The sequence below is a fragment of the Tasmannia lanceolata genome, unplaced genomic scaffold (genome assembly GCF_043159265.1).
Source record: "Tasmannia lanceolata isolate RefF3 unplaced genomic scaffold, GAP_Taslan_0.1 ptg000008l, whole genome shotgun sequence".
In the NCBI taxonomy this organism is placed as follows: Eukaryota; Viridiplantae; Streptophyta; class Magnoliopsida; order Canellales; family Winteraceae; genus Tasmannia; species Tasmannia lanceolata.
In genome coordinates this window covers 14,153,937-14,172,959 of record NW_027518685.1, presented here as the reverse complement: position 1 = coordinate 14,172,959, position 19,023 = coordinate 14,153,937, and the positions used below count along the sequence as shown (strand labels likewise).

General features: G+C 36.8%; 1 protein-coding gene and 1 long non-coding RNA gene across 51 annotated transcripts; both read right to left on the bottom strand.

Annotated features, from left to right (window-relative positions):
* Nucleotides 1–1,382: 1,382 nt before the first annotated feature.
* Nucleotides 1,383–2,922, bottom strand: LOC143883227 (F-box/kelch-repeat protein At1g23390-like). The gene has a single exon (XM_077386577.1). The coding sequence runs from the start codon at nt 2,743–2,745 to the stop codon at nt 1,507–1,509; it is 1,239 nt and encodes a 412-aa protein (XP_077242692.1). The 5' UTR covers nt 2,746–2,922; the 3' UTR covers nt 1,383–1,506.
* A 567-nt stretch (nt 2,923–3,489) lies between these two features.
* Nucleotides 3,490–17,999, bottom strand: LOC143884471 (uncharacterized). Of its 50 annotated transcripts, none has more exons than XR_013252912.1 (10): nt 17,752–17,997; nt 16,789–16,873; nt 16,347–16,521; nt 14,962–15,251; nt 14,459–14,699; nt 13,894–13,945; nt 12,842–12,912; nt 8,988–12,709; nt 6,071–8,697; nt 5,043–5,910 (listed from the first exon to the last, which is right to left on the bottom strand). It is a non-coding gene; the product is annotated as an uncharacterized LOC143884471 (long non-coding RNA). The 50 variants fall into 50 exon arrangements; XR_013252908.1 differs by having other exon boundaries at nt 5,044–5,910; nt 12,860–12,912; XR_013252891.1 differs by having other exon boundaries at nt 5,037–5,910; nt 8,988–12,324; nt 12,592–12,709; nt 12,842–14,699; nt 17,752–17,998.
* Nucleotides 18,000–19,023: the final 1,024 nt, after the last annotated feature.

Genomic DNA, 19,023 nt, shown 5'->3' with positions numbered 1-19,023 from the left:
ACAATCACCCGAAGTGAATCATTAATCACTTTGTCTCCATAGAAAATAAATTGCTCATCATCTGAACTCTTAGCAGCAATTAAGAATCCGTCATCTGAGTATTCATCATATATTGGTGGCGATTTCCAATTTAAGATAGCCTCCCAATCTTGGTATTCGACAACCCTCCTATGAAGTGATCGAAGATAATATGTAGTCATCACGAATCAACGCAAACTTCACTACTAAACTTCCTCAACCCAAGGAAAGAATCAGCTCTGATACCAACTAATGCAATCTCGTAAGAGATTGCAGCGAAACCGCAGGATAAGAAGCTAATCGAACTCAGATGAGGTTGGAAATACTTCGATAAATCTAGTAAAACATTAGATTTCCCCAAATATATTCTAAAATTCAAATAAACAATAAGACAAGTAAGCAAACCACGATTAATATGTGCTTAGATCCACAGTAGAACATTAAGAGATCGAGCCAAAAAAAATTCACATATAAAGCTCTCAAATAACCCAAAAGCCTAAAAGCAAATTTCCATTCAATAATCAAAGAAAGTCTATCTATTATAATGCTTCCATGAGTTCTATTTATAAGAAAAACAAAAACCCTAAAGCTAACTTAATACTCAAGTAACTAATCATAGCCGTCCGTCTAAAATAACATAAATAGAACCTAAAATCTTGACTAAAACTTACCTAAAATAATAATCCCATAATAAGCATATACCATATCTATAAAATGCCTATAACTTACCAAAATCAAGTCCAAATCGAGTAATCTTTGGCTCTTTCGATAGGTAATCGAAAAAACCCTTCTAAAAATACCAAAATCAAGCTAATCGGACAAGTTTTGACTCCCCAAAAAAATACTACAAATAAAAAGACGAGAATAGAAAATAAAAAGTAAAAGACTTCAACGCCACTCGTTATGCATCAAAATCTAAGATGAGTTTTTAAGTTTGAAATGCTTTCTTTTCATAAATATATACTCTTCCGGCATGGTTAAAAGGGAAATACTTGTTATGGGGAAAATAAGTACCAAAATAATAAGTGTAATATTAATTAGAGGAGAGTGTTCCTGCGCAGCTTAAGGCCTCCCATTGGTTCGTTTACCGGGTCCACCTTTGCAGGTCCACAAAAAATGACCAATGGGAAGCTTTATAAGCCACTTATGCGCAGGAACACTTTTCTCTATTAATTAAGAGAAACAAGAAGCACTGTATTTATTAATTATGACTACAATTTTCACACTAGAAGGGGGTGGCCCAGGGAAGAAAAGTGGGGGAATATATCAAATATGTGGTATGCGTGTTTGATTGATCCGAACAATCGACCATTCAAACCAACCTGTATTTGGGTCGTTCAAGGTGAACCACTAGGAATTAAACGTTAGGAACAATTCCATTTTATTTACCAAACTATAAATATCACAACTGGATGAATCCACAAGAGAAGACACAAAAGGTTCCCAAACTACAATCCCACATAAAATAAAATAAAATCCAAAACCCAGTCATTTTTCGGTCAAATTCACCGGAAAAGCCTGACCGTTAGTTCGAAAAACAGTCCTCAGATCATCGATCCCCACCGTTGAGCATGTAAACACGAGTCTTTCCATTTGATACCGATCGTTCACAGCCGAATTAGGAGCCCACTCCCATTCGCACACATACCCATTGAAGTCACAAAAGAAGATGTCTCTCGGATCAGATGGATTATAAATATATACAAAATTTCCCATAGAACAAATCTCGATCGAATGAATAGGCAAATTCACATTCTTTAGTCTTTCAAGCATCTCCAAAGGCATTTCTCCCATCAATTTCAGATCAAAATTCTCACAATCCACTTCCCAAATCCTTAGACTCTTGATATCGGTGGGGGACCCCACTAACCCAACTTGGATCAATTTATTATCATTAGATGAAGATCCAATGGCTGAGAAGAAAACAGATGGGTCTTGACCCAAATTTACCGGATTCGCCCATGTCATTGTCTCTAAATCAAATGAGCAAAATAGACAGGAATTTTTCTCTAATACGTACATTGTCTGGTCAGATATGGCTACCGAGAGCCACACCATAGATGCAGAGTTCTTGAAATTTGTGGGCATTGACTCACACGTGTGCCAAGCATGGGACTTCATGTCATACACCTCTACCGCAAGTGGGTCATCCTCAAACTCACACGTGCCACCGGCTATGACAACGTGGGACCCAACCACCGCTACGATGGGGTCCAATCGCCATACTCTAGGCCCATCGATGTTGTGCCACGTGGCATTGATTGGATTGGATGAGAATGTAAATTTGGATGATGAGAAAGTGTAGAGGAGATTCGAATGGGAAGATCGGAAGGGGGAGATTTGCTGGGTGTGCACGTGTGGGATTTGGATCCACACGTGCGAGTAAGGGTCGTAAGCGTGTGTGGATGTTACATGGAGATTTCGGGTGTTTTGGAGGTGGAGAATGAGCCAGGGATTGGTACGTTTGCGGTTACGAATGGACCTGGAGACTGCATGGCGCCATGCTGTGGACACTTGCGAAGCTGGTAAGAGATTGAGGAGTGAGACGCGTGAGATGAGGGTATCTAAGATGTCTCCATGGAGAGGAGCTTCTTCATATTCTTCTTCTTTCTCTGATTTTGGCATTTTTGGGACTGTTCTTCTTTGAGGAATTGTTCCTTTCTTGATAGAATTGGGATAAGTAGGGGGGGTATTTATATTTGAAAGAGGAGTACGACTCATCCTCATCCTTTCCTTGTATTCTAAATTTTTAGGTATTCCTCTATTCCTCTTTCTCACCTTTTCCACCCTCTTTTACAATTTGTTTCTAAAAGGATGTAAAATGGGCGTAAAACAAATTTTACCCTCATTTTTTTAGGGAAATGTTATCAGCACTCCCTTATTATGATGAATCTCACTCCTCACCATAGGATGATCCAAACCGTCCATTAGATGGGTCACAGCCTAACTAGGTTGTGCCCCAAAAATCAATTCCATAGGTTTATCCTACCCTTCTATAGATACGAGGGTTAGGACCAACCTATGGAAATGATTTTTGGGGCACAGCATCTAATGGACGGTTTGGATCATCATATGGTGTGGGTCATACCGTGTTTTTTTATAAAATGAGGAGTGCGATTATCAAAATACAGGAGTGCTGTTACATTTCGCTTTTTTAAAATGTAAGCAAAATTTGTTTGGGTAAATTACTGTTACGTGATGTAGTGTTGAAAAAATGACCAAAAAATGTTTGTTGTTTCAAAAACCTTTAAAAATGTTATTTTTAAAGAAAATGGGAATTCAAGAATGAAAATGCCCATTTGATACCCTTTAGCATTCGTTTTACTTTTTACATTTACCTTTTACCTTCTTCAAAGCATAAGTGGAAAATGGTTTTCTGGCGAAATCTTTTCTTCTCCGGGCGAAATCTTCTCTTCTAAAGTCGGTACAAAGTCTCATTCTCTTACCAAAAAAAGTTAATCGAAGCCAAAAAAACAAAATCTTTTTGAAGCCAAAAAAACAAAAAAAAGCTTTAACAATTGTTATGTCTTAGTACAGTGGGACAGGGAGATGATTCCCCTCGGATTAATGCACCTCACATTTTTTAACGTGAATTCTGAGACAGAGTCTGTCTGACAGACTTATGTCAGGTCACATCTTTTTAATAATATTTTTCTTTTCCCCACGTTTTTTCACTTTAAAATATGCGTAAACTTCCCACCAATTCTACATCGAAAGAAACGGAGTCCGTAAAATGATATTTCCACCGTCTCTTCTAATATTTCACCCAATTTTGTCTTTTTCCGGAAACCGAGTATGTGACCAAACAGAGAACCGATCAAAGGTTTCTCATTTTACACACAATGGCCGTTGAACAAGCCGTCATAGACAGAGAGATTTTATTTATTCAGGTCGTGGCGAAGAATTACTGGTTTCGAAATTGGTTGCTAAATCGTTTTCCATGAAAATGACATTGGCATTCCCTGTTTTTGATAATGGCTTTGTCCGCTTAAAAAGTGAATATGACAAGGAGTGAGACTCCAATTATGTAAAACTTAAGGAGAAGGCGTTATTTAATCTTTTACACTCACCTGTGGCCCCCTCTTTTTTAGGGTTGGCCTACACGGGCACATAGTAGCCCCTTTTTTGGGTTGGCCATTACATATGGATTTTTAATGTCAAGGACTTTTGAACCCAGAACAATTGCTCTAACACCATGTGAAACAGCCAATTACTCCAAAGTGGTATTAGAGCCGGGGTGTAATAACCTCGATGTGTCCCCGAGGATGGAGAAAATCCCTCTGGGAAGATCTTGGTAACCCCGGTGTTTTCTCGAGGACGGAGAATATCTCGTAGTTCCCACGTAGCTCCAGCATGGGAGGGGCGAGATTGTCCACGTTGCTTTCGCATGTAGGGGAGATTTTGAGGGTTCCACGCAAAAGAAAATATCCCACATCTGAAAAGTGAATAGATGTGAATGGAGCCCTCCACTTGGCGGCTAGCTTTTAAGGGTGAGTTCTACTCATGTCTCAACAAATCAGGCCCCTTTGCATTGCATTGTAGGAATTTTCTAAAAATGCTTGCAAAAGAAAATTTTGTTCCGGAATTTTCTGTTTCGTTATCTGGCTACACATTGAAAAAAAGTCATTTGAACCACCGGAGTTCATGTTTTATTTTGAGGGACCTTCAATCTATAATGGCATCCCTTTCAATAAGCTATATTCACATCAATTTCCTCTAAATCATGGAAATGAAAATTTTCCCAAAGATATATTTTTCTTGCAATCCAATGGGGACTTACTGAAACAAGATACTTTGTAGATCCGCCCCAACCAAAATTTGAGCTATTCAATTAAGGCCCTCTTTGGATTACAGGAATTTTTTGAAAAAGATTCAAAAAGAAATTTATTTTTTCCCAGAATTTCATTCTTTTCTATTGTTTGATGAAATATGAAAAAAAAAAAAACTTGAAGCAACGCATTCCAAGTTTTATTTGTAGGGATCTTCAATTTATAATGAAATCCCTCTACAGAAGCCATAACCCATAAGAAAACATTTTTTCAAAAAAAATATATATATTTTTCCTGCAATCCTAAGGCCATGTCTGGCAACAATGAATGTTCTTTTCATGATAAATTTGTTTCCCAAATGGTGAGAGAGAGGTGGGAGGAGGAGAGATTTGACTCATTTGAGATAGCACTAATAAGTAGAAGGTGAGAAAAGGCTGAAAAACAAGGAAATACAAAACTCCGCTCAAAATATGATTCATTTTTTCTTTGTTTTTTTAGCCACTTCTGACTCTCTACCCATTCGTGCCCTGTCAAATCTCTCCCATCGCCCACCCACGGCCCTTTCTCATCATCTGATGAGAGTTACATTTAGTCAATGGCATCGGGCCCACGTGGGTGTCTCATAAACGTGTCTAACAGTATGATTTTTATTCGAAATCTACCTTTTAAAATAAAATATAAAAACGCATTGACAAATTAACCTAGTGAATTGGTCTCATCATTAAAATGTGATTATTTTTGTTAATTCGCTAGTTTTTTTAGTACAAAAACACATGTATATTTCCATATCGTCATTAAAATATTAATAGAGGTGGAGGCCGAGTTGGAGATGTGGATAAGTTTTTCAGAAAAATGGAAAGAACATGTTGCGATCAGTCAATTTAGACTAGTTACCTTAGACAATAGGTGTGCCCACTCTTAGCCTCCTCCCACAGCCGTAGTTTCTATCTACAGTCTTGCTAACGTGCGCAGGGTGCCACATCAGCAACCCCAGGGCAACCCAGCTATCTTCATCTTACTGCTTGGTTGCACAAAACCCGAGACGGTTTAGGGATTTTGCTTGGCATTTGGGTACCACGTCAGCTAAACCCTTTGTTTGGTTGCTAGTATAATATTGAAATCTCTGGATATTATGAGATATTAGTGTTAAAGAAAAATTAAATGTAAAAAGATGAGAAATGAAAAATTAAATGAAAGATGCTTCTCATTCTATAGGAAGTTCAGCGAAAAGGCATTATCAGAAAGTAATCTGTCCCAAGTGCATAAGAAATGAAAAATGATACCGTGAATTCATGGCCCGCTGCACTCGTTCGATAGACTTGCCATTCGGGAAAAGAAAAAAAAAAAGATTAGCCATTACATTTCTGGAAAGTTATCAAAAACAATTATAAAGAACCCATCAATAATATCTTGATAAAAAGAATGGAGGTTTATATCATGTTCAATTCAAGCACAACTCCAACCTGGCAAAGGAATAAGACAACCAAAAGAATAGATAGAAGAAATGGATAAAAAATACAAAAATGGAAAAACTCTGTATTTGATGACGTAGGATGTCCCCAACCCCTTTGGGAGTAGGACTAGTCCCTACGGATACACGCAACGACCCACTCACCACGTGTATCAGGTAAGTCGGGGGCGGGATTCGAACACTCGTCAACAGGGAGCAAACCTGCGACTTTATGCCGAAGAGCCAACACCTCTGTGGGTAAAAAAAAAAAAACTGTGTACCATGTAGATAGGAAAATATGACGGAATGACTAAAATAACACAAATGGTGAAATAACATAAAAGTGTCCAACTCTTATAATAATTTGAATAAGGGAAAAAACTAAAAGGATTGGTATTCCTGGTCATTCTCACATTTGAAACATTTTTTTAATCTCAGCAATCCCATCATCCTTTTTTTAAATGGTCGCAATCCCATCATCCTAAAGCACAAACTGTAGGGAATCTGACCGGGTAAAACTCACCCCTAAAAGCTAGCCATTCCTGGTCATTCTCACATTTGAAACATTTTTTTTATCTCAGCAATCCCATCATCCTAAAGCACAAACTGTAGGGAATCTGACCGGGTAAAACTCACCCCTAAAAGCTAGCCATTCCTGGTCATTCTCACATTTGAAACATTTTTTTTATCTCAGCAATCCCATCATCCTTTTTTTAAATGGTCGCAATCCCATCATCCTAAAGCACAAACTGTAGGGAATCTGACCGGGTAAAACTCACCCCTAAAAGCTAGCCATTAGAGTGAGGGTGCCCATTCCCTTATAACTCAGCCCCATCCTCATCACTTTACCAATGTGGGACTATTTGCTTTTGCTTGGAACCCCAACAATCCCCCCCTCCACGCGGAAGCAACGTGGACCATCTCGCCCCTCCACGCAGTGGTAGCGTGGGAACTACGAGATCTTCTCCGAGGGAATTCCACCATCCTCGGAGGCACACCGAGGTTACCGAGATCTTCCCGGGAGTTACCACGCCCCAGCTCTGACACCATTTGCAGGGAATCTAACCGGGTAGAACTCACCCCTAAAAGCTAGCCGTTAGAGAGAGAGTGCCCATTCCCTTATAACTCAGCCCCATCCTCATCATTTTACCGAAGTGGGACTATTTGCTTTTGCGTGGAACCCCAACACAAACATCAACGAATTTAGAGTTTGCAAAAGTAAAACGCCTAACTAACAGGTAGGCCAGAATTAGGAGTGTATTAGGCTATTAGCACATGAAGAACACACACAAAACAATATTAATGTTGGACTTACATTCATAGGTGTAGCAATTAGTGAAAGCATGTAATGCTTTCTGAAGTACCCATGCCTTGTTTTCTGCGTGATCAAAAGATTACTTTCACCACTTCTTGGATATCCTTGTGAAAATTTGTAAATAAAAGATTATTCAATAATGATGAGAGAGTCCGAGATTCTCTGGCTTTTGTAATTTGAGAGAAACCTGAGAAAAGGAAATGGGTGTATGCTATCGAGATGGATTAAAAACAGAGGAAATACCACCAGTCACTGTTAGTATATTGAGTTGTACAATAACATCAAACATAATTACCTAAGCATGCCGAAAAAAAAAAAAAAATTACCTAAGCATCCATTAAGCGGGCTCGACTAACCCAGCAAACAAATTGTACATAGCTGTTCCAAGGCCATGGCTGATATGAAGGGAAAAATTAAGCACAAAAGAAATCTCTAATTCTTTTTAGTATTGAAGATTCACTATCAGATTAGAATGGTTAGAAGATGTTAGTCTTTGAATAAATAGAAAGAAATGGGGATTTCTCAAATAACACAATTGATGACAAATTATTGTTGGGACAATACTACGCACAACACTGATAACAATTACAATTAGAAGGGTAGAACCTAAAAATGATGCCACATTATTATTGTGACAATAATGTGCACAACACCGATAACAATTACAATTACCATAACAATTGCAATACACAATTTAAAGTCAATCATAAAATTACATGGTATGTAAGAACTCCAAGGAAAAAATTCTTTGAGACAATGCAAAAGCAAAAAGTCAAACATTCAAAGAGTGAAAAAGTCAAAGGTTTAAAGAGCTATCTTTTTTGTATTTAAAGAGCTATCAAAGGTTTGCATTTGTGCAATTATCAAAAAAATGTTGTGCTGATAACATTTCCGCCTGAATTGCAATATAAAAAATTTAAAAATCATAGAGAAACGGAGCATTGAACAATGTAAAGAAGACATCCATTAGAAGCAGCTGTGATAAAAGAGTAAATTAAAGTGTCAGCGTGAGTGAGAAAAACTCAACTTATTTAGCCTAAATGTCTCCCCACAGACTCCACTCATGGAACTTGAGAGAGAGGATGGAGAGAAATATAATCTATTCTCACTTTGATTCCAAAAGCAAGAAAAACAAAGAAGCAGTCCTGCAGATGGAGATTAACAACAGGTAATAGGAAGAAGCAAACAAACCCTTTGAAAAAACCCACACCCAAAATTAGAAACAGATACGGGCTAAAATGAACAGAGAAATAAGAAGCAACAACATGCAAATCAATAATGAACAGTTTTCTGATACATGAAACAGAGAAAAAAAAGTACAGATTAATTGTTCACACATCTAAGAAAAGAGTCACATTAATATATAAAAAAAGATAAAAATCAGAATAAAAAGGGACTTATTATAATTAAAACACAATAAAGAAAAGAGGCTTACTTGAATCTTGCACATGGAACAGAATAAATATGGTGGATGGTATCCATGAAAAAGGTCAAAACTCTCGCAACATCAAATACCGGAATCCATAGCAGTTTCATGTCACATGAATCAAAGGAAGAAAAAAGTTTAAAAATTAGTCACAAATGCTGAAAAAAATACTAACACTTAGATTTATTTATTTTTGACAATCAATACTAACATTTAGATATCTCCTCACTGGCGTTCGGGTCAAGTCCTCCAAAAATAGTAACCATTAAAAATAAGCTATAAGAAGGGAAATGATATCTGCGCCAAGGTGTTTCAATAAACAAGCGCTCCACTTGTTTGTCGTGTAGTATTTAAAGGGTTTAAAGAGCTTTTTGAGAACCGTAATATCCTCTAAAATTCCTTTAAATACTACACGACAAACAAGTGGAGCCCTGTTTATTGAAACACCTTGTGGCAGATATCATTTCCCTATAAGAAATTTGTCAATAATATATAGAAAGTATGAGCACTCACATTTGAGTTAATTACCAGGAACACCCCCAGGCTAAAAGCCTGAGACAATAAGAGAGAGAGAGAGGTATCACAATCATAAATCACTCAGAAACCCTTAAAATTCCAAATTTTTAGTTAGAATGATATATATCACTTGGCGGGAAAACGTTGATGGCGATTGAGATTGCTCCATCTGCTAAATTAAAAACTATTAAAAGCCAATATGTTTAGAGATGTATGCGTATTTTGGAAACCTTTCATAGAAACGTAAAATCGAATGACTTTTTTTACATATTTTTTGCTAAAATCGTTGGAGAGAGGAGGGGTGCCACGGGACGCAACCACGTCGTCAAGGATTCCATTTTACTATTATACTAGTAAGAAACCCTGTGCGATGCACGGGGGAGACAAAAAAGATAAATGACAAATAAAAGGATGGGTTTATAAAAGGGCCTTCCTGTAAAAATATGAGAAAGGAATTTGAGCAGACACATGCTCAAACCAAAAAAACAGAAAATAAATTTGGCATAGCAATGAGCAAGTATGAAAAAAATCCAAAATCCAAATTCAAATTTGGAACACCAGCCATATTAAAAAAGAAAAAACATTGCCATAGATTCTGACATTAAGGAAAAATTTCACATACTTGTAACAATAGCTGAATCAAAAGAGTTAAACAGCTGAACATATTAGACATTACCAAAAAAATCCCCAAATTTGTAACAAAAGCATGATCAAAGAAGGATTCCAACATTGGAATCCCTTCCAAGTCCAAGTTCATTGATTCAAACAACTCAAAAACCCACGATCAAATCTTAGAAGAACATAAATCCAAAACCCAAAAAAAAAAAAAAAATGCCCATTATAGAGTATCTGGAGACCCTATAACCATCACCAATCCGACCGACAATGTGTCAACGGGATGCTTACTTAGATCTGCAGCCTAGATCTACAGCCAAGAAAAGAGTGACTTTAGCTCGGGCAACCATTGAGATGAAACATCCAATGGGTAAGGAAAAAACACATATTCCCAAATAAACCCTGACTTTGTAAAATACATATAAGCAATAGTGTAAATTGGACAAATAATTTTACACAATCTCTCAACATGCACATGTTCTGGCCAATATCATGATTCAAATTATCATATCAGCAAAGAAAAATGGAATTGGAGATTATTGAGCGTGCATGTAATGCAGGGGGAGTGAAAATATCATCTCCCTTATTGAATTATACAAAAGGTACATTTTATTTGAAGAAATTTCTGCTATTATATCTCTTGAAAAGATTTACAAAGATAATAATGTATTAAACTAATAATGTATTAAACTGAACAATGGTAACAAATACAAAGCAAGCCACTTACCAAATATTGACTTGAATAAGAAAGCCAATTTACTGGCTGATATCCTAGATCCATCAGGCAGAGAAAAAAAGGTAGGAAATACCCAAGATCTCAATTTTCATGAAGAGGAGTTATGGACTAAGCTTAAAGAAAAAATCAACACCCTTTGCTAGAGAAAATTCATGGTCAACTTTTCACAAAGGAGAGTTATGCCCTAACCACAAACTCAGAAAATAAGAAAAGACAACAACATATGTAAGTAATGTAAAATGTTGAAAAAGTGCAAAATGTTGAGAAACCCCAAAGTCGGACTGCAACTGGCTTTGAGAAGGCAAATCCCATTACACTGTAAGGATATGTAACCTTAGAGTGTTCGGAAGCACACCTAAATAGTGTGAACTGAAATTGAAATGGTATCACAACAATTTCTAAATATATCTAAATATATTAAACATGCCTCTCTGTTTTGGTGGTGGAGGCATGGTGTTGCATTTCAACCCAGAAGACACATCAGACCGCTTATTGCATGCAAAACAAAATAAAGATTAAATTTACAACCCACGACTAGAATATTCTTATTAGTTTTGTTGTCCAGATGCTTAGCATTTATGGGTGATAAACATCTGGTGCAATAATAACCACAAGAGACAACAATCCAAAAATAATCTAAACATTAAAAAGATGGATAAAAAAAATTAATGCACTTACCCAGATTCAGATGATAAACAACAGAAAATAACGCACATACCCCGGATTCTGGGCTAATATAAAAAACCCCTTTCAATCTAGCCTCCTGCTTCAGAAGGATAACCACCTTGTCCTAAGAATCAAAGCAATTTCATCAATTACACCAACATAGTAGAAAATAAAATTAAAGGTAAGAGAATAATGAGAAAAAAAAACTCTAATATCCGCTGAAAGAGGATAGAATTTAAAATTGATAGAACTTTTGATGGTCATCTAAAATGATGCCGGAAATTGAAGACCGGACAAAATTTCTGAACCTGTGGACGGGAAAACATTTGGGGTAGAAGGATTCATTTAGATGTGAACTCAACTGCAATATTCCAAAGGCACCCAAAGGTGGATATCCATGAATAGGACACATACATAGACCCAATAATGCAAAAAAAACCAATCAAATAAAGATAAGGATACATGATATCCAAGGAAATACAAAATACAATGTTTGAATCTTGTGATTTCCCTTGCTAAATATTCAAATACTTCTCTCACTGGTAAGAAATTCATAACAATACGCTGAACATGCATTTTATGTACAGAGTTTCAGAAAGCAAATAGAATAATAAAAATTTTGAAGGGAAAATTAATGTATAAAAGATGGTGAGAGAGAATTAGGCCCGAGACCATGCCTTCTACAACAGCTTAATCTTGCACCAAGATATGCATCAATGTAACTCGTAGAGAAAAGAAAAAGGTATTTCTACAGAGATGTAAGAACCTTCCTCTAGCAATCCCCCTCTCCATCCTACGGGTTCATGTAACTTTCTACAGAGATGTAAGGAAAAAACACATTAAGTAAAATATGTAAAGAAGCATCAAATTAAAAAAAAAAAAAAGAAGAATATGTAATGATATAAGAAATGGAGGATCGCAAGCAGGGAAAAAAAGTTATTTACCTATAGAGCACACAATGGGTAGTGTAATGATATAAGAAAAAAGAGCTTTCAAATCTTTCTATAGCAGTTAGATCCTTTAGAGCACACAAAGACAGTATGCAGAGAATTAAAAAAGAAAAATGGTGGGAAGGGGAACCTCTAGGGTTTCTAAGCTTAGAGAAGGGAAGTCACCAAAGACTAACCAACCCACTTTCAAAGGTGTAAATCTGCTTCATGCATGTGTGCATCACACAAAAAGCCCATCTCTCCATTTGCTGCAATGAAAGGAAAGCAGAACCATGTATTGATAAATTTAAAAAATCACAGGTTTTGACAAAAGCAGCAGCAAAAATGAAAATGAAAATGTTAATACGTCATCAACAAATTAAAAGAGACAGAAGCTTTACAGAGGAAGAACCTATCACCATCTCAATAACCCAAAATAGAAAGGAAATTTGCTGCAGTGGAAAAGAAAACCCTGCAAAAAAAAAGGCATAAGAAGAAGAAGAAAATGAAATCGAAGCCGAGAGATATAGAGCTACAGCGATGCCGGGATGGGGGTTTTCTCCAGACTGATTTTATCGTGCGAAGCAATTTTAAGAGAGATGGGAGGTACCAAGACAATGAAAGTAACATAGAAAAAGGAGATGGAGAACAAAACCCTAACTCTGTATTCAGCTTCTCGCCGACTCAACACGCAAAAAGAAAGAAGGGACATCTTCTGTGCTTGGAGAGATGGATGGCAAGATTTGCGGATATACCTTGAGGTGAAAGCTATTGAATGGGCAAGAATACCCTATCAAAGGGCAATTTTACCTTATATGGAAGGATATCTGGGAGGGCAGTAACGGTAAATATGAAAATACTCCACGTGTTAAATCCACTGAGTTTCCAAATAAATCCAAAATTTTCTTGCTTTTCTCTTCTGCTATACAGTGTAGAGAGAGAGAGAGAGAGAGAGAGAGAGAGAGACGCGTGGACATATAAAACGCCTCTTTTCAGTCGAATGCACAAACGACAAGGAGAAAAATCAGTGAAAAAATTAAAGGTAAAAAAGTTAGGGATGGCAGAAATCGTAAATACTAATGCTGACATGTAGTAGTAGAAGATACTAATTCTCAGAAAAAAGAAGAAGAAAAGCAATGCCCTTTTTTCTCTAGCTATATAGTAGTAGAAGATAGGAGAAGAGAAAAGGAAAACCCGTGCGAAGTGAAAAAACATGGGAAGAAAGTTAACTTAGAATGAAAATAAACACAGTGAAAGTGGTATTGCAAAAGATCATTAACTACATAGAAAAAGTACATGGAACAGCAAAGAAAATGGAGCAAATAATAAAACAAATTCAAGCCCATATAAATTGTTGCTTTCAGCAAGAGGTGTCGATATGAAATAAATACTAACGGTGACGGAAATACATTTTTTTTGTTAGTAAACTACGCCTGAACCTGCAACCCCCTACCATTGAGCTAGAGGCCGAACCCCGTGAAGGAAACACATGCGAATACTCTGACCTGGAATATAAAGATATCAGGGATCAAATAGAGATAAAATGAAAGAAGGAAAGAACTCTTGGATTTTTCTGAAATAATACATGAAAAGAAATAAATCAGTTTGGTATTTGAATCATTTTTGAAGATGAGGGTGAAGGACTAAGTTGAATAAAGAGGTAGGTAATCTAGAAGCTTATTAGAGGAGAGAAAATCCATGAATAAATTGTAATATTATAGCAAGAGTAAAAACCACACATTCGATGTATGGAAAGATTAAAAACCACGCATTCTATTAAAACCTTTATTAAGTTTTAATATTATAAATCCTATCACAAAGTTTTTTTATTGCACTAATATTTCAAAAAAATATAGAAGGGAAAAAACATTCAAACTCCCAGCCTAAAGCTTCACGAAATATGAAACAAAACATTCAATATCCCCATTATACAACAAATGCATGAAAGGGAAACAGAGGAAAACTTGAAATTAGAAGTCAAATAATTGATATGTTTGAGGTTGAGAGATATGGCATACAAAGGACAACAACATCTTTTCCAAACGCAGCCACCAGAGCCTTATCAGTCATCTATATTTCTCATGGGCCAAACCAACCTTGACAGTGCCTGGCAGAATGAAAAATGTAGCCAAACATATGGACACATTTGGAAAAATATGAAAAATATGAAGATATGAAGATAAATCTAAATACCAACAGCCCATCAAAATGCCAAGATAATCTAAACCAATTCAGCGCATTGAGCATCCCATCCAACAACTGCACAAAAAAAGAAGATGAGACTAAAATAATAGCCCCATTTGGGTTGCCAGTTTTTTGTGGAAATGTTTGGAAAAGGAAAATTCTTCTGCATAAAAAAGTAGCCCAAACTAAAATTTTCGGATTGCAGGATTTTCTTGGAAATGTTTGGAGAAGGAAATTGGAAATGTTTGGAGGAGGAAAACCTTTCAACATTCAGAAAGGAAATGATTGAAACATTTGGGAGAGAGAAGATGATAGTTAAAGAGTATTTTTCTCTTACCATGAAAAATAATTTGTCGTTTTGGATTTCTGGTTGGTTTGGAATACTCCATCTCCATTAGCTGCTTTTTCACCCAAATCCTATGGTCATTTTCGAGTCAGAGGAGAACATCTTATAAACCACGGGCATCGAAATTCGCTGCGTAAACTGATCCAGACTGTCCTTTTCTTGTGCCTAGCGAAGGATGGGGTCTTTTCTTACAAGCAAGGCAGAGAGAATAGAGGGCTCCATTCATGCAATCCAAGCATGAATATTACATTCGCTCTTCTTGAAATCTGCATGGAATTTGCCTGAATAGAGAAGCGGGTTCAGAGAAGGGGACGCAGCGAAGGAGGCCACATCTATCATAATATGAATGGCCACCCATCGTGCAATGCACAGGACGCTACCCAAAAAGTGTGCTTTAAATCTGTTTTAGAAAAAAAATGAAGAAGATGCATTGGTAAAATGTTGGCAAAAAGATGGAAGCCGGAAAAAAATTCAGCATGTGGCTGAAAAATGGAGAGGGGATCATTGTTGGAACCATTGAGATCCCTAATCATTTGGTGAAATACCATAAAGAACATATTGAAGACATCTTTTTATCACCTTACCGGAGCTTAACGTAGAGACCAGTCAAATAATCATAAAGACAATAACAGAATGACAAAGATTGAAGTGGTTCTAAAAATATAAGCTTAACTACATACATTGTGTTGCTTTATAATTTCATCTCTGCTTGGCTAAAAAATGAATAAAGTATTCCATCATTCATGACATGAATCATTAATAGAACATTCAGAAATACGGATCATCCATGACATAAATATTCAAAGAAGCATTTGCAGTAAATTCTCAGGAAAAAAAAGAATATAGATCCAAATGCCATGAAAAGCTCAAAAAAGTCCTGAATTTGATCACAATTATGAGAAAAAGGTGTCGATGAATGATTGGAAATAGCGATCCAAAGCTCAAGATCAACTATTTGTGGGAGGGGTGGACTTTTGAAAGAATGACCGGAAATGGCCAAACAAAAATGCTATGCATACATGAAATAAACATGCTTGTACTTTTTTGTTTCGTATAAAGCCTAAGATCAACTATCTGCCGGAGCGGGTGGACTATTATTAAAGACCATTAAATTTACATTCAAGAATCAATTGCAAATGCAAAGAACTCTCTATATACTTTTTTGAACATCAAACTCATGTCCGAGACAAACTCTTCGAATGGGAACTGTCATTACATATCAAATCAACATTTTCGTCTACAAAGATAAATATGAAAAAATTATCAAAACACCCATCCATTGTGTAATAAAATAAAAAGCTACCATCCATTGTAACAGAAAGAGAAGATACCCATGAGGATTTGCAAGACTGAAAAGGAATTGTTGAGGAACATACCTTGGGGGAAGCAGCACCCTCCTCGCGCAACTCTTGCTGAAAGCTGAGGCTCAAGTATGTCTGTTGTGCCCACTTATTAGTGTAAAAAATGTGCTGCTTCTCCCAAGGAACATACCTTGGGAGAAGCAGCACCCTCCTCGCTCAACTCTTGCTGAATGCTGAGGCTCAAGTATTTCTGAGACAATGGAGATATCAATTCCATTCAGCTACAATACTCCGCTAATTTTTTTTTAAATATGTAATTAAGGGTCCGTTTCTCTTGATGTAAAATGGACGTAAAAGAAATGTTATGCCCACTTATTAGTATAAAAAATGTGTGCAAAATTTGGTTTTTACGCCCATTTTGCGTCGAAAGAAATGGAGCCTAAAGACAGAATCTGTTGTGCCTGCTGCTACCAACTATTATGTTTTCAGGGTGCCAATTCAAATCCGCAATACCCACAGTTGAAAGCTACACCACAGCTACACACAACCTTAAGAAGGTTGAATGCATCGCTTCGTAGGAGTTGAAAACCGCCCTCCAGATCCTGATTCCAAGTATATTGTCAGGTTTGGACATTGAATTTCTACTTTATAAGCTGTGCAAATACAAATTTCGGTTCCTGAAATCACATAATCACAATAGAATGAAGCTGGTCTATGAAATCACATACCAGTCTAAATATAGGTACATGAGAATAGGTTTCTAGCAAAAATAGTTGGTTATGCAAATAGTGAAAGTACTAAAAGTATACTGGAATGCAACTAAAGTCACGTATTTCACTTTTACACATGCAACTGAATGACAAATCCATATGAAAAAAAACACCCAAGATTTCATGCGAAATTGTCATCCATTGAAGAAAAGTAGGAAATTATCTCAGATTTCATACAGGGACAAATACCTATAAAGCCTCTGTCCAAGTAAAAAAACCACCCAGGAACTTTATCCATTCAAGATGGTCAGATTACAGGAGACAAATACCCGTAAAGCCAATGTATTTCAAAAACATTAGATAGGGAAAAGGCTTTGAGAGTATGAAACCCTAAATCCAAGAAGAAGCAGAAAATGCAACAAACCTACAAAGAATAAAATACTCAAAATATTTAGAGAAATAGAAGCGGGAAATGAATAAAAATACAAAAATCCCAATGTTCTAGAAGAAAGCCAGGAAACCTAAGAAGAAGAGGAAACATTAGACAGGGAAAAGGCTTTGAGAATATGAAACCCTAAATCCAAGAAGAAGCAGAAAATGCAGCAAACCTACAAAGAATAAAATACCCAAAAAAATTAGAGAAATAGAAGCGGAAAATGAAGAAAAATACAAAAATCCCAATGTTCTAAAAGGAAGCCAGGAAACCTAAGAAGAAGAGGAAGAAGGGGGAAAGTAAGTAAGTAAGCCACAAAAAATCTCTCGGTTCATACCTTCGAACATTGAACCTCCGAAATTTCCAGATTTCATACGGGATGAGGTTACCCTAACAAACGCAAAAAATGAGATTTTTTTCTCTGGCCTCAGGACGAACGGGTGGCCCAAAATCCCTGAAATTTCGGGAATGATATCCCTCGATTTGAGAGAGAGAGAGAGAGAGCGAGATTTTTTTTAAAATCTCGCCGAGAATGATACCGGGAGTTCTTGCTTTTTTCCAAAAGCTCGCAAACTAGAGCCGAGATTTTATCCGTATCGCAGGACGGGTTTCCCACTTTGTTTTTTTTGCTGAAGAAGGAGAGACCAACACGTGGGTGATTTTTCTTTTTTTTAGACTTTTCCCTTTTTTCAACAATTCAGAAAATATGCATAAAGAAATGCAAAAAATGGCTGAGTAAGAAGAAGAGACCAACACGTGAGTGTCAACAGTAAAACTTACTTCCTTCTTTATAGTAATAGATATATGATATTACTAGTGGGACGCACGGGGAGTGGGGAAAAATTATAGTTAACTTCTCATGATCCACAATAGAAACCTCCGTATTACGGAAACCTGATAGACCGGAGGGTTGCGATCATCCCATCGAAATGATTTTAAGGCACAACCTATTTGCGTTGCGGCCCATCAAATGGACAGCCTGGATTATCCTATGGCGTTGATTGCAAACTTCATTTGAAAAATATGAGTGGGGCCTAAAATTTGTCCTTAATGTTAATGCACGACCCACACCATAGGATGATTGAAACCATTAATTTGATGGGCCACAGTGTAAATAGGTTGTGGCCCAAAAATCATTTCCATGGGATGATCACAACTCTCCAATCTATAGAGATTTCTGTAATATGCAGTTTTTATTTAGATCGGAGGGCTAGGATTATGAAATGGAGGGTTTGGATCATAGGGTGATGCGTACAATTAATTTTGAAAAATACAGGTGGGGCCTACCTTGTTCAAAGATTTGAAGAAATTATTTTTTGGGGCAACGAACTGTGAGGGATAGACTAGTTCAAAGATTTGAAGAAATTAATATTTTGGTCCATGAAAAAAGATTTTGAAAAATATGGGAGGGTTTGACCTGAACCGTACGGGTCCGGGTGACACAGGCGATGTAAAAAATGACCCGGAAAAATTTACGGGTCACGAATCTTTGACTCGTACCCGGCCCAAGAACTGTACGGACTACACCATTGGTTGATCAAAACCGTCCATGTGATGGAACACAACATCAATACGTTGTGCCTGTAAAATCATTTCCATAGGCTGATCT